General features: G+C 34.3%; 1 protein-coding gene and 1 pseudogene across 1 annotated transcript in view; one reads left to right on the top strand and one right to left on the bottom strand.

The window, feature by feature from the left end:
- Positions 1–13,479, bottom strand: part of PCLO (piccolo presynaptic cytomatrix protein) — a 371,031-nt gene that overhangs the window by 69,901 nt on the left and 287,651 nt on the right. Inside the window, exons 15-17 of the mRNA XM_037066144.1 lie at positions 11,824–11,948; positions 8,895–8,921; positions 696–789 (exon numbers count right to left, since the gene is read on the bottom strand). Coding sequence (XP_036922039.1) covers positions 696–789; positions 8,895–8,921; positions 11,824–11,948 — 246 coding nt within the window. The remainder of the gene's footprint in view (positions 1–695; positions 790–8,894; positions 8,922–11,823; positions 11,949–13,479) is intronic.
- On the top strand, positions 40–131 carry LOC119001006 (uncharacterized; annotated as a pseudogene).

Here is a 13,479-nt window from a genome sequence, read left to right as displayed (position 1 = left end):
GACTCCCCTATTTTTACTTCCTTGAGTCTTTCCCTTTATATAAAAATACTTTATTTGCTAAAGTAATTGGCTGATAGAAATGTATTGGCCTCAGAAGTTACTGAGGTGGTCCATTCTATCCTAGGACAGTGTAAAAAATACTTTAAATATTATCTAAAACTATCTAGGCGTATATTTAATGTTATACAAAATATTAATGGTTTTGTAGTCTAACCTAGTATAGTATCATAAGGTCTTACTCTTTTATAAATTTTGCTAATTCCCTGTTAATCTACCCCATCTTTAAAGATAGAAATTAGAATCTATAAATACGGTTTAAATATATGGCATTCATAGTGGCAAAACTGTCTGGGCTGTGTAGATAAAGTATTTGAATTTGTTTCTGCAAATTCTCCAAAGACATAGTAGCACTGTCTTATTTCTGCAGGTAAATTTAACTTATCTTAAATTCAAAAACTTCTTTTATGATTTATATTCAGCTTCACCTTTGCAGTCACATTAGAAATCTTCCAGAGAAATAATAACCCTCCTCTCACTAGACAACTCATCTGTAAATTACTTCCCATGGTTGTCATCTTCCTGCTCTAACCGTAGTCTATTCTCTCTGAATTTAAGGTCCTAGTCCTTCAGTAATTCTGTTATTACTCTTCTTATATCAGATGAAATCTGTCACGTAGAAAATAATCATTGCCTACCTGTTCCATGGAGATACTTTTATAAATTACTGTTTGATTCCACTCAGGATTAAGACTTTTCTGAACATATTTAGTCCTTCTCTTGTACTCAGCACTGAATTGGAAGAAAAGAGAGAGTAATCTTGATTATTCACCTAAACTGGTGACTTCAGAGTCAACCTGAAGTGCATGGAGACATTTTAAGATGGTATTTTGTTCTGAATCACTATGCAATCATCTCATCATCCTCATGTCTCAAAACTTATTTTAAGTGACATGAACAATGAGAATTTTAAAATATGTTGGATGCCTTTAGGTTTATTTGCCCTAAAGTAGTTTTCCTGAAAAAAACAAAAAATTGGTTTCAGGTGTTCTACTGAACCTATAATTTTAGAAATTTCCTCTTTCCTGAGTGAAGGAGATAATTACATGAACCATATAGTAACATTAGCAACTTCTTGCCTCATAAATAATAATTCAGTATTTAACTTTCCAATATTTTTGCATCTAATCATGTCAGCAAAAACAAGTGGCCTTTTAATTCATTTTTCTATAAATACCATATAATCTCATCTATAAGAACTGAATCAACAAAACAAACAAGCAGGCAAAATATAATCAGGGACACTGAAATAAAGAACAAACTGACAGTAAGCAGAGGGGAGGTGGGAGGGAATGATGGGTGGTATAGGAGGAAGGGTCTTCAAGCAACACATATAAAGAACTCACAGACAAAGCCAAAGGCAGGAGGATGGAGGGTGGGAGGCGGGAATGGCTGGGGGATGGGAGTGGTGGGGAGAAAATGGAGACAATTGTATTTGAACAACAATAAAAAAGAGAAATTAAGAAAAAGATCTATATAACTTCTTAGGTCCAAACACACACAAAAATTGTAATAATTGTTTTGATTGAGGAAAGGATAAAAAAGGAACATTATAAAGCTTATGTTTCAAATATATTCTGACAGGCTTAGGAAAGTAGGATATTTAATCTATTTATAAAACAATTTAAATTAAATATAAATTCTTGGTTTATGTCAATAGCTTATACTACAAATGATGAACCAAAACAAATTTTTTTTTCTCATTCATTACAACTTGGAGCATTTGAATTTATCCCTGACTTTCCATTCACTCTGAACAACAGATAGAAGCTTATATTCTGCAAGTTTAAAAATAACTTATTTGAGAAAAAAACAAGGAGCTTCTATCCTTTGCAATAGCATGGATGGAACTGGAGAGCATTATGCTAAGGAAAATAAGCCAGGTGGTGGAAGATAAATACCATATAATCTCATCTATAAGTGGAACCTAATGAACAAAACAAGCCAGCACAATACAACCAGAGACATTGAAATAAAGAACAAACTGACAGTAATGGAGGGGACAGAGATAATAGGGGAAAGAAGGTAAAGGGCCAACAAGGAACACGTATAAAGAACACATGGACAAAGCCAAAGGGGGTAGGTTCCAGGGTGGGAGGTGGTGTTGGGGTGAAAATGGAGACAACAGTACTTGAACAACAATAAAAATAGCTTATTTCTACAACCTATCCTAATTAAGTTTTACAGAGCATCTGTAGCTGGCATTAACCAGCTGATGCGGTAGGAATTATTGCTATTTGCTATGAGCCAATGGTACCCATAGAGACAAGGACTGTCTCTACGCTCCCTGCCTTTTTCTGAATTTTCTGCCTAGACTTCTATCTCAGGTCCTATGGGCACCAGAATCCTGTAAATTCCCCCAACCTACTTCTCTGGGATTGTCATGAGCCTGGACTTCACAACATACTTGTCTCTAAAGAGGCTGGATCCCGACCCTTGATCTGTAGTTCTGTTCAAATCTATGAGACTATCCCTTGCTACACTGCTGATCGTAAGCATCACCACATCCTGGAATGCCTACCATTATTCCCCAGACCCTCAAGTATTTAGATAACACTGCTGAGAGTAACACTCCAGTCCATGACCAACTTTCATCTTTTTTTCCCCTCTTCTCTCTCTTTTCCTTCGTTCCCTCTTCCCTCCTTCCCTCCCATCCTTCCTTCCTCCCTCCGTCCCTTCCTTTCTTCCTTGTTGTCATCAGCCATATGCAAGGACAGTAATTACCAACACTGATTGCATATTGGGATCACTTAGAAATCTGCATTCTGAGGGTGGAAGGTGGGGCAGCCAGCACCACACCAACACCTCCTTCCCTGAACCCCAAGGAGATTCTGCTTTAATTGGTCTGTGGTGAGACTTGAACATCAGAATTGTTTCAATCTCCTGGGTAAATCTAATGTGTAGACAAGACTGAGAACCACTAAACTTATGTGTCCTAAGAACTCACCTTTTAGTCTTTGTGAACGGAATCCAATTTAAGAAATAAAACAACACTCTCCTGACTTCTAGCCAACTCATATGAATTTCCAAAAATAAGAACAGGATTTGACAATTTTGTCATCGCAAAAATTTTGTGGAAATGTTTATGAAGTGATTTAAAGAAACAGGTACTCTCAAATTGCAGACAGAGTATAAATTTGCACATACACATTTTAGATAAACTTGTCAATATCTAGTGAAGTTTCAATGTAGTTAACCAAACACTCGAAAAATTCCACTTTGACTTACTCTGCTTCTACCCTAGAGAAATTCTCCCAACCATATGGACAAGGGATCTTGTTCAAGAACATTCACCACAACACTGATTCTCTAATAGTATGTTAATAAGACAATGAATAAGTAAGTACATTAAGATATAGTCATTCAGTGACACAGCAAGCAGAAGTTAAAGTGAGTAAAATATACATTCATATATTAAGAAAGGTACCTTAAAAATTATTGAGCAAGACTTTGCAGAAGGATAACTCTAGTTACAATAATTTAAATTTAAAATCATGTGGAGTAATACTGTAAATTACCTATTCACACATGTTTATATGTACAACAAACATTAATTTCATATGTCTCTTAGGAATTATAGACATTAAGTTCTACCTAGTGGTCCCCCCGGGTACACAGAAGCAGGCTGCAGAGGGCTTAGGGAGTGTCTGCAAATGTCTTTTATCAAAAAGAAAATGTTAGGAGTTGATAAAACTGTATAGCAATAACACAGGTATCAGAGTCTGTCTATAATTTTCAGTAAGTTTAAAATATTTTATAATAAAGATGAAACTTAATATAGTAAGCTATATCTCTTTATATTTTATGTTTTTCTTTTGTTGTTACAATTCCTGGCTATTTTTCTAGGCAGATAAACTTAGAAAAAAGACATGATATTATGAGTTTTAAAGTCTCTATTTGTTTCAGATGTTGCTACCACATTGATAAGATCATGGGAAAAACATATTAAAGGCAATTCCTAATATAGTGAATAGTAGTGAAATTAATTTTTCAAATTCTGAAAAGTTAAATGCATAATTTGATAACAAAATCGAATTTATGTCAAATGCAAATTCATGTACTTTCACTGCAATTCTAAATGTCAATATATATAATGTTAGTCTGTATTATTGATATGTGTTCAAAATGATTTATTAGTTACCATCTTAATAAATATGAATAGTTGGTTTAATTTTTCACATGTGTATTTTAGTCATTTTTCTACTACCACATTTAGCAAAAACTATTGAATGCCAACTTTGTACAAGGAACTGTGATTTCTTTCTTTCTTTCTTTCTTTTCCTTCCTTCCTTCCTTCCTTCCTTCCTTCCTTCCTTCCTTCCTTCCTTTTCTTTCTTTCTTTATCTACCTATCATCTATCTATCTGTAATTGTATTGACATACCAGTATAAATATGATTCACACATGAAAAGCACTTTATAAAGTGAGCAAATCAAAATAAAAACAGCTAAAACTTATTAAGTGCTTACTTTTTTCCCAGGCAGAGTTCTAAATGCTTTTAATGTGTTAACTCATTTGATCCTAACAGCAATTCTATAAGGCAGGTATCATTTATTGTTCTATTTTATAGATTTAAAAAAAACTGACTCTCTGAGAGATTAAAGCATGTTGGGAAGATTGCATCACCATTAATCAGTAGGACCACGATTCAAACACAGGGAAAGTGGCTGCTCTTAAACATGTGATATGAACTCAATTGACTGGCTCATCATAGAATGTGAATAAGTTATCAATTTTCTTAATTGCAGGCTTCATTAGCTCAAGCATCTAGTTTGTCTTCTCTCCCTGTAATTTGAAGTTTTTTATATCAATTTAAATATACATATTGCCAATTTGTATGTATTTAAATATACATATTTATATAATTTACACACATATATATCCAATTTAAATATATATTTCATACAGATAATATAAATTACATATGATGTGTATGTACGTATAAAATACCATTAAACAATTAGGTAAGTTTTAGAGTTGCTTGGGGAAATTCTGAATGATATATCCTAAGAGTGTCATAGAATTAAGGATAATTACTATAAATACTTATTTTTCCTGAATACACTCAAATAACTGAAACTGTTTGGGGAAAACTTGGATGTTCATTTTAATAAAGTACCTTAATCTTATTAATGAGTTTGATTCTCCAATTCCCTCCAGACTCAAGGGGGGAGTATCCAGTGCCTTTAGGATTAACGAGGAAAACACACCTTACCCCTGAGCCCAGCTCCACCATCCATAGTCCTCCAGGGTGAATGTCAGTGAATTCCTTTGCAGTCATTTTGCACTTGAATTTCCTAACAGAGGATACGGCCAGACAAAAAGTAGAGATGGCCAGACAAAAGCATTCCTTTGGTAACAGGTTTTTTTTTAAAAAAAGATTATCGTGTACCAACCAACTGGAGGATGATTTATCAATGGGCTGTGATGCCACATTATACAATCGAAAATTCCACAATTCTGTGGATTCACAAATTGAAGGTGTACAGGTAATCGGGGGTATTAAATGTGAGGATAAATTCAGGTTGAGAAAATAGGGGAGCTCATCTTCTTTTTTTCTTCTTTCCTTGTGTGGTAAACACAATTAATTCCCTCATGGGAATGTTACATAATGTATTAGAAAAATTAGGCCACATTTAACAAGCAGAGAAGTTTTCTAATAGGGATTGAGAAAAAAAGTCAATTTATCAATATGGGACATGGTGTTTATGTTGAAAAAAAAACCTAAATATTCATTCTTGTGAAGTTTTAACTAATTTCTTTTTTCTTTCACTTTTTAATTACTGGCCAGTCAGTTCATCATTAGCAGATATGCTTTGAATATAGGTAGCAAAATATATTTAAAATAAATTATTCTACCTTAATCCACCTGAAAAACAGTTCTCTGAGTCTCTCTTTTTAATTTCTTTTTTATAGATTTTATTTATTTATCTTTAGAGGGGAAGAGAAGGAGAGAAGGAGAGAAATATCAATGTATGGTTGCCTCTTGTGAGTCCCCTGCTGGGAACTGGCTTGCAACCCAGGCATGTGCCCTGACTGGGAATCGAACCGCAATCGTGTGGTTTGCAGGCCACCGCTGAATCCACTGAGCTACACCAGCCAGGGCTGTAACTTCAAAAGAATTATTGAAAATGAAGAATGGAATATGATGGCCTCTTTGTATTTAACTTTTATAAAATTATCTAAACTAAGATCTTCATTTAAAAATTATTTGGTTTTCCTTTTTGGAAATATATACATATATTCCTTTAATGCTGAAATATACATACCATAAAGAAATACAGTCTATATCAGTTTTCAAAGTTAGTATTGTTTTAATTTAGAAAGATGTACAGAGCAGGTCTCATTTTATAAACTCTGCTTTTCTGTGCAAGAATGTGTTCAGGGACCATCACTGTACTGTCCTCTGTTTCCTGAGGTCAAAAGACAACGGCTGTTTCATGGACCTTAACCTCAGCACCTAGCACAGTGTCTGGAGCAGTCTGTGCTAAATAAATGTTTATTGGATGCACCCTTAAAACATTCTTCTATTTGTTTGCCCTTTAAAATTTACTGCAATAAAATATTTTTGTCTTCAAATTGTAAATAAACATTACAACATCTGTGTCAGCTTTGCATAGGTCATGTAGGAAATAGCTTCTGCTGACAAGGGTGTTCCGAGAAAGTCCAGACAGGAACTAGGTTTACAGGTATCATGATAACTAAAATCAGCTTCAATCACACAAAAACCTCATTATTGGGAGAAAATCTGTGATTTGTCCAGCAGTGCAAGGAGAGAAAACCAGAAGGAGATCTTTCAGATATCCTTATTTCTATTTCTCAATTATCCAGGGACAAGTATTAAGTCCGTGGGCTCTTCAGGCTCTTTCTCTGGCTTTCTTTCAACTCATCTTGGCTGACATTTGGGCTTTCTGAGCTTATGAGTATTTTGGTCAGAGGGTGGAAAGAGAAAATAAAAGAAGACAAGAAAATTGGACCAGTGCAGTGCTTATTAGTTAACAGGAGATGCACTTCTTTAATGTTAAGAATTATGGATATATTATACTTTATCATTGAAGAAAAGAAAGATTTTGGGTTTTCTATATAGTATTCTTAAAAATATTCCTTTAATTCAGTAGCCTAAGCATTCTGTATCCTCTTTTTCCATAGATAATTGACCATTGGCTACATGAAGTTTAATATGCAGTTACATATTATTAGCAATAATAGCAACTGCCATTTATTGAGAGCTTATTAAGTGCCATTCAATGAATAGGCTTATGTATTACTCTATGGGTTTCACAAAAGGCCCAGGAAGAAGGCTACTGTAAGTCTTTTGTAGCAGAAAAGGAAACAGTTTTGGAGAAACCTCACAATGTGGCAGGGCTGAAATTCAAAGCCAAATTTTTAAAGACTCAACTCACTGGCCTCTTCAGCTTCATTTACAATGTCATTAACCTTGCCATTATAATCCCTTCCCACACTGACAGTTCTCAGAGATGACTAAAGCTACTTTTAGATGAAAAGTATGACAAGAAAGTGATTTCTAGATCTTCTAAATTGTAATCTAACACGACTTAGGCTATTTCAATCATTATTTACACTTACGAAACATGTTCTCTTCTAAGTTAAATATACACAACCAGTCATTCTGACAATGCATTCCCGGTTTTTCTGGATAAAAGATAAGAAGGGTCTGATTAAAGTGATTCATAATGTCTGTTCTAAAATAAGATTATCTCTTTGGAACAACTGATTTTGCGTGTCAGTCTGAGAGGCCTGGATGGGACCTGAGATGAGAGAGCCAGTCATAACGAGCGGCCTTTCACAGTTACCAAATGTTACTGTTCGCCATCCGTATGTGGCTACAAGGAAACGAAGAGTTTCTGGGCACTAGAAAGGCTGTGGTGACAAATCTAATTCTTTAAAATATTTACATATTTATGCCCTGAAGAATCAGAAACAGCCTCTTTTGGGCTCAGTTTGTCAGGATTAGAAAAAAAATGTCAAATTTTAATGTCACTTACAAAAACAAATCCTGTACCATTAATATTCTGGATGAGATTAAAATTCTATCACCCTGTTGCTACAGATGGTACAAAATTCTCCTCCCCAACTAAACAACATATTTAATTTCTAGTGCAACGTGATGTGCAAAAGACACTTTTGGCTCTGTGTTGAGAGAGAGCCTTAGCTGACAATATAATCAGGCAACGTGTAATGAGCTCTATGAGAAAACAGTCTCCTCCTATTGGCAAACAAAGGATCTTCCTATGTTGTTGGTGCAACAGAACAGGCAGATTACAGCACCCTATACTGCATGGCAATGATTTTGTGGTGCACAAGGCATAAAGGCATGGAAATGCTTTACTATCAAAGTCTAAGTGAGGGATAAAACCAGACACCTATGGTCTTTAAGATGAGGTATACAAGAAGTACCAGACGTGCAGATCGGGTAACTCCTTTTGAATAATGACTCTAGATTTTTTTATTTGTAATAGGAAACTCAGGAGAACTTAAGGTGTGATTAGCACATGAGAAGCTAAATTAATTTCAGTGTAAAAATTATGACTAAAATTTAGTTATGCCTAATTAAAGGGTGATATTTTCTTATCCATACTCTTCTATGTTTTTAATATTTCCTAGTTTTCAATGTTCTATCACACACATCTGCTAAAACTACTTACTAATGTTGTAGTTTGGACAATTTGCTGTTAAGCCTAAATCAACAGACATCAACATGTAGAAAAATAAAAATTACAGCCCAAGTTGAACTGCAGGTGCATGTACACAAAAGGGCAAAATTATGACTCCAGACAGAACAGCAGAGCTGAACACTGAGAGAGAACCAACTCTACCTTGCGTTCTGGACAACCATGACTTGACTGCATTGATTCCAGGGGTGCGAGCAAAGGGTACAACAGGAAGTAGGAAGGACAGGAAGAAAAAAGTTAGGAACAGAAATAAGAAAATACGAGAACAATAATTAGAGGAGCTAAACCATAACATACAAATGACATGAGGCAGTAAATAATTTTAGAACCAAAGTGAAAATAGTATCTCACAAGTGTAATAAACCCCAAGGCCTTGGCCACTGTAACAATTAGGAGTAATTTAATAAAGGGCTAGGAATTGAATAGGAGTAGTGTATTAGCTACCTCTGGGTTCCATCCCACCAAGAAGGAATGGTTCATTTGACAAACTGCATGAGGATGGCTTTGGGTGGGAAACTCATTCTTCATTTCACTGTAATTTGCACCTGACCCTGCTTTACTAGAATGGAGTGACACATTTCTGTTATTTGCCTAGCCTTTCTGGTTTTTCAAGTTTATAACAGTCTAATTGAAGCATAGTCCTGCAATAAATTAAGATAGAGACTCATATTGTTTAAAAGGTGGTAACTCTGGCATATCATTAAAACTAAAAATAAAGGTAGTGTTTTATTTTAATTCATTAGCAAATGTTAATTAGATATATACCCTGGGCATAGATTTCTTATCCCGTTCTATTATAATTAAACAACATTGAAGCTCTAATGACTCAAATCAAAGGCAGAATGAAGTATCAGTTTGTTGTTACCCCCATGTTTAAGGCATGTAGCCAAATTACAGTTATAACTAATACATAAAGATGTAAATGAATTAACAAAATAACAACTCCTTCTTCTTGCATTAGATGGCCAGTTGGTGATCTCTATAAATTAAATCAGTACATTAAAATTAGAGCAACAATACCAGCAATTCCAGTTTCTACATAAAATTATTATCTGGGATAAAATTCAAGGATATATACTGAATTTGATATAGCACCTGGCACTTTTCAAATTATTTTCTGAATGTTACCTAATGTGATTCACTTGGCAAACTAAAAATTATGGCTCTGCCTACCTTGGCTCTCTCAACATCCATAAGGAAACTGAATTTCAAAAAACTGGTGATCTGCCTCTGGTGATATAATTAGTACACAGCAGTTCAGGTGCAATGTATAATTCTAATTTAGATCCTGTACAAATAAACCAACTACAACCATAAACATGCTTTTTCATGATTTCAGTGCTTTTCAATTTGTTGAGGCTTGTTTTACAGCCAGAACATAGTTTGTTTTGGTGAATGTTTCATGTGCACTTCAAAAGAGTATATATTCTGCTTTAATTAAAGAGTAAAATGTTACATAAATATTAATTAGGCCACCAAACCAACTAGGAAGGCAATGGGGAAGTGAAGGATTTATAAATTTAAAAATTATCATGATTATACATGCTATTATGATTATTTTTGAAATGAGTCTTTTCAAAATATATACTAAAATATTTGCGAGAAAAAGTTACAATAGTTGACATCTACTTAAAATAATCTATTTGGAGAGAGTGTATGGGGGAAAAATGAAACACGACTGACTAGGAAGCGGCCACCACTGAAGTTGAGTTATGGGTACATGCTGGGTCATTACTCTCTTCTCTCCGCTATGTCCAACAATGGAAGACTTCAAAGTAAAAGGTAATATTGCAATGTCACTCCTCAGATTAAATAAAAATGAACAAAAATAAAACCAGAGTTTTCAGTTTCTGGTCCAAATTTTTATTAATTTCTTATGGCTCCATTTTGCTAATTTGTCTAATATACATAGTTAACATAAGGCATAACAATCTGTTGGGTTCAAATCACTATTTTGAAACCATCCTTGAGTACTGATTTATATATTAGAGTATAGCAATTTGCATTTATTATGTGCAAATTAAATATCTCCAAAGAGCACTTGCTTTATATGAGCAGTTTATATATTACACAAGAGAGTCAGAGATAATTTCCATTTATTTAATCAAGTCAACATTTTAACTATTATTTTTTTTTAATATTTTATTTATTTATCTTTAGAGGGGAAGGGAAGGACAGAAGGAGAGAAACATCAATGTATGGCTGCCTCTTGTGAGTCCCCTGCTGGGAACTGGCCTGCAAGCCAGGAATGTGCCCTGACTGGGAATTGAACTGTGATCATGTGGTTCACAAGCCCGCGCTCAATCCACTGAGCTACACCAGCCAGGGCTCAACTATTATTCTTATTTTTTAAATTTTGTTAGTGTTCTTACAACACTGATTTGAAGGATGCATATAAATAAAGATACATCAACAAGTCACTTCATGAGCATTTAACATAACGGATAATACACGTGTCCTATAAAATGAAATAGTAACTATGAGTTCTTGAACACTGGTTTCTCAAGTAAATTTGAGAATGTAAGGTAATTCCTTAAATCTCCCACAAATAATTTCTTAAATGACTTCACAGATAATCTGATTGATCTTAGCAAGAGTGGTTTCCAGAGGTGAGTTCCTGAGGTGCTCCCTCTCATTGAGGCAGGTTTTATTATGATCAATGGCTCTCCTGGAGCCATTTAAGGCCTAATTACAAATTATGATTCCACCTTATCTACTAGTATAAATAAACAAATATGACAAGTGGATAAAACTAAGGAAATAATAGTATACTTTTTGAAACTGGAGTCTAGAAGAGACATTATATCACAATTCTAAATTTATTTTACTTTTATTTTTTAAGTTTATTGATTTAGAGAAAGCGAGGGGAAGGGAGAGGGAGAGAGAGAGAAGCATTGATTTGTTGCTCCACTTAGTGATGTATTCAGTAGTCGATGCTTGTACTGACTGGAGATCAAATCCACAGCTTTGGCATAATGGGATGACGCTTTAATCAATTTAGCTACCCAGCAGGGGCCCACTATTTTTTAAATCAGAGGATGCAGTACTTCCAAAACATCAGTTCTTTACTTACCCTCTCCCTGGAAGAAGGTACACTTTAACAAAGGGGTCAGAATAACCGTTGTTGTCTCGAGGGACTAGGTTTCTTGCTTGGAGAATATGTATTATGAGATTTCCAAGATCATAGTTGATTTGCAGCTTAAAGAAACAGAAATATATCTGGTGAAATTTTTTTTGTTTTAAAAACATATAATACATTGCCATTCAATATTTTATAAGTATTTTTTTCTCATAAGAAGCATCAACCCTTATTCTATTTTATTTGAAACTAACAGGCCAGTAGATGTCTAGTTTAATTGGAAACTGCCAAGCACATGTAATTATTAGGAAAGATGTTTATTTTTTCTTCTGCGAAAGCCCTGGCCTGTCTAAAATTCATTTAGAAGAAAAAGCATACAGTGAATTCTAGTTGCATTTTAAAACTAAATAACTACTCTTAGTAAAAGAGTAAATGTTTAACATTCATGAATACAATTAATGGGATTTTGAAAATAAATTAACTAATTGATAATTTTATTAGAAAATGTTCTGCATGTCACCAAATAATTAGCAGTGGGTGGAATCAGTATTTTGAGATAGAGCTATCACTCCTGAAATGAAAGAGTATTTTATACCGTGTACATTTCTCTCTTTCTATATTGCATTATGTGATATTAAACCTACAGCTTTTCTTTCTGTTCCATCTGCTTTTCTAGCAGAGTGAGAGATCAAGATAATGAAATCTTGTTCTTTACTTTTAGAAGGTGAAGAGGGAAGAAGAGGCATTGTCTCACAGATGCTTAATAGCTGTTGTAACACTGTCATTGAAATAGTAAAAGATTTATATTTCTAATAAATCTTTGAGAAGTGTGCATAATTCAAAATAATTGAATCAACTGAATTTTCTCCTTAGAAATTGGAAGAGTCTTTTGGCACGAGAATAACACTTAATTCTTTTTGATGCTGTTTTTATCAATTAACAAAAAGAAAAATATTTGTATTTCAAAGGGGAAAATCCATAAATAAACACATATTTTTATGCTCTTACAATATATGTGATCTGGTTATAATGTAAATAAGATGATTTAGATGAGTTGAACTGTATCTAAAATTTCATAATTAAAATAACCCTTAATTTTAGCATGACTTTGATCTGGTATGTTTTACGGTAAAAAAGGAATTTTCCACCGCTTTTCACAATATAGAAAAGCCCAGAGTGTGACCATCACAAAATCAATGGGAGACATAAAACAAAGTGCCATGAAAGAAGCGGAGAAATGGGGAGTTTAGAACTGCGGTGACTAGGTGCCATCTTGGGAACTGAAATACACAATTACTATGAAATTAGTTTTACTAAGATTGAGAACAGCTTCCAAATTTTTAAGGGGAAATTCTTCCCTATCTTCTCTTTTCTCTGCTAGCCTTACAGTCCACTTTTAACTGATGTGGCATCAAAACTCTTTTTTTCAAAACCATTTACTATTGAAATTAAAACTTGAAGGCTTCCCTGAGACAGTGCTTTTCAAAACTGACTCTGGTGGGGCCTTAGAAAACATTTAGAACTTCCAAGATTACGTCCAAGAGAGAGTGAGATGCCACAGGAATCCTCACCCAGAGCTCCTCAGTGCTGGCGTATTCACTGCTTGGGTGTCTATATAAGGGTTTATTTAGAATAAGGTTTGGCTTAAAA

Source organism: Sturnira hondurensis, unplaced genomic scaffold, assembly GCF_014824575.4.
Source record: "Sturnira hondurensis isolate 20B ecotype Veracruz unplaced genomic scaffold, ASM1482457v3 Scaffold0016462, whole genome shotgun sequence".
Classification (NCBI taxonomy): Eukaryota; Metazoa; Chordata; class Mammalia; order Chiroptera; family Phyllostomidae; genus Sturnira; species Sturnira hondurensis.
The sequence above is the reverse complement of the archived record's forward strand: the minus strand, read 5'-3'. Positions and strand labels throughout refer to the sequence as shown.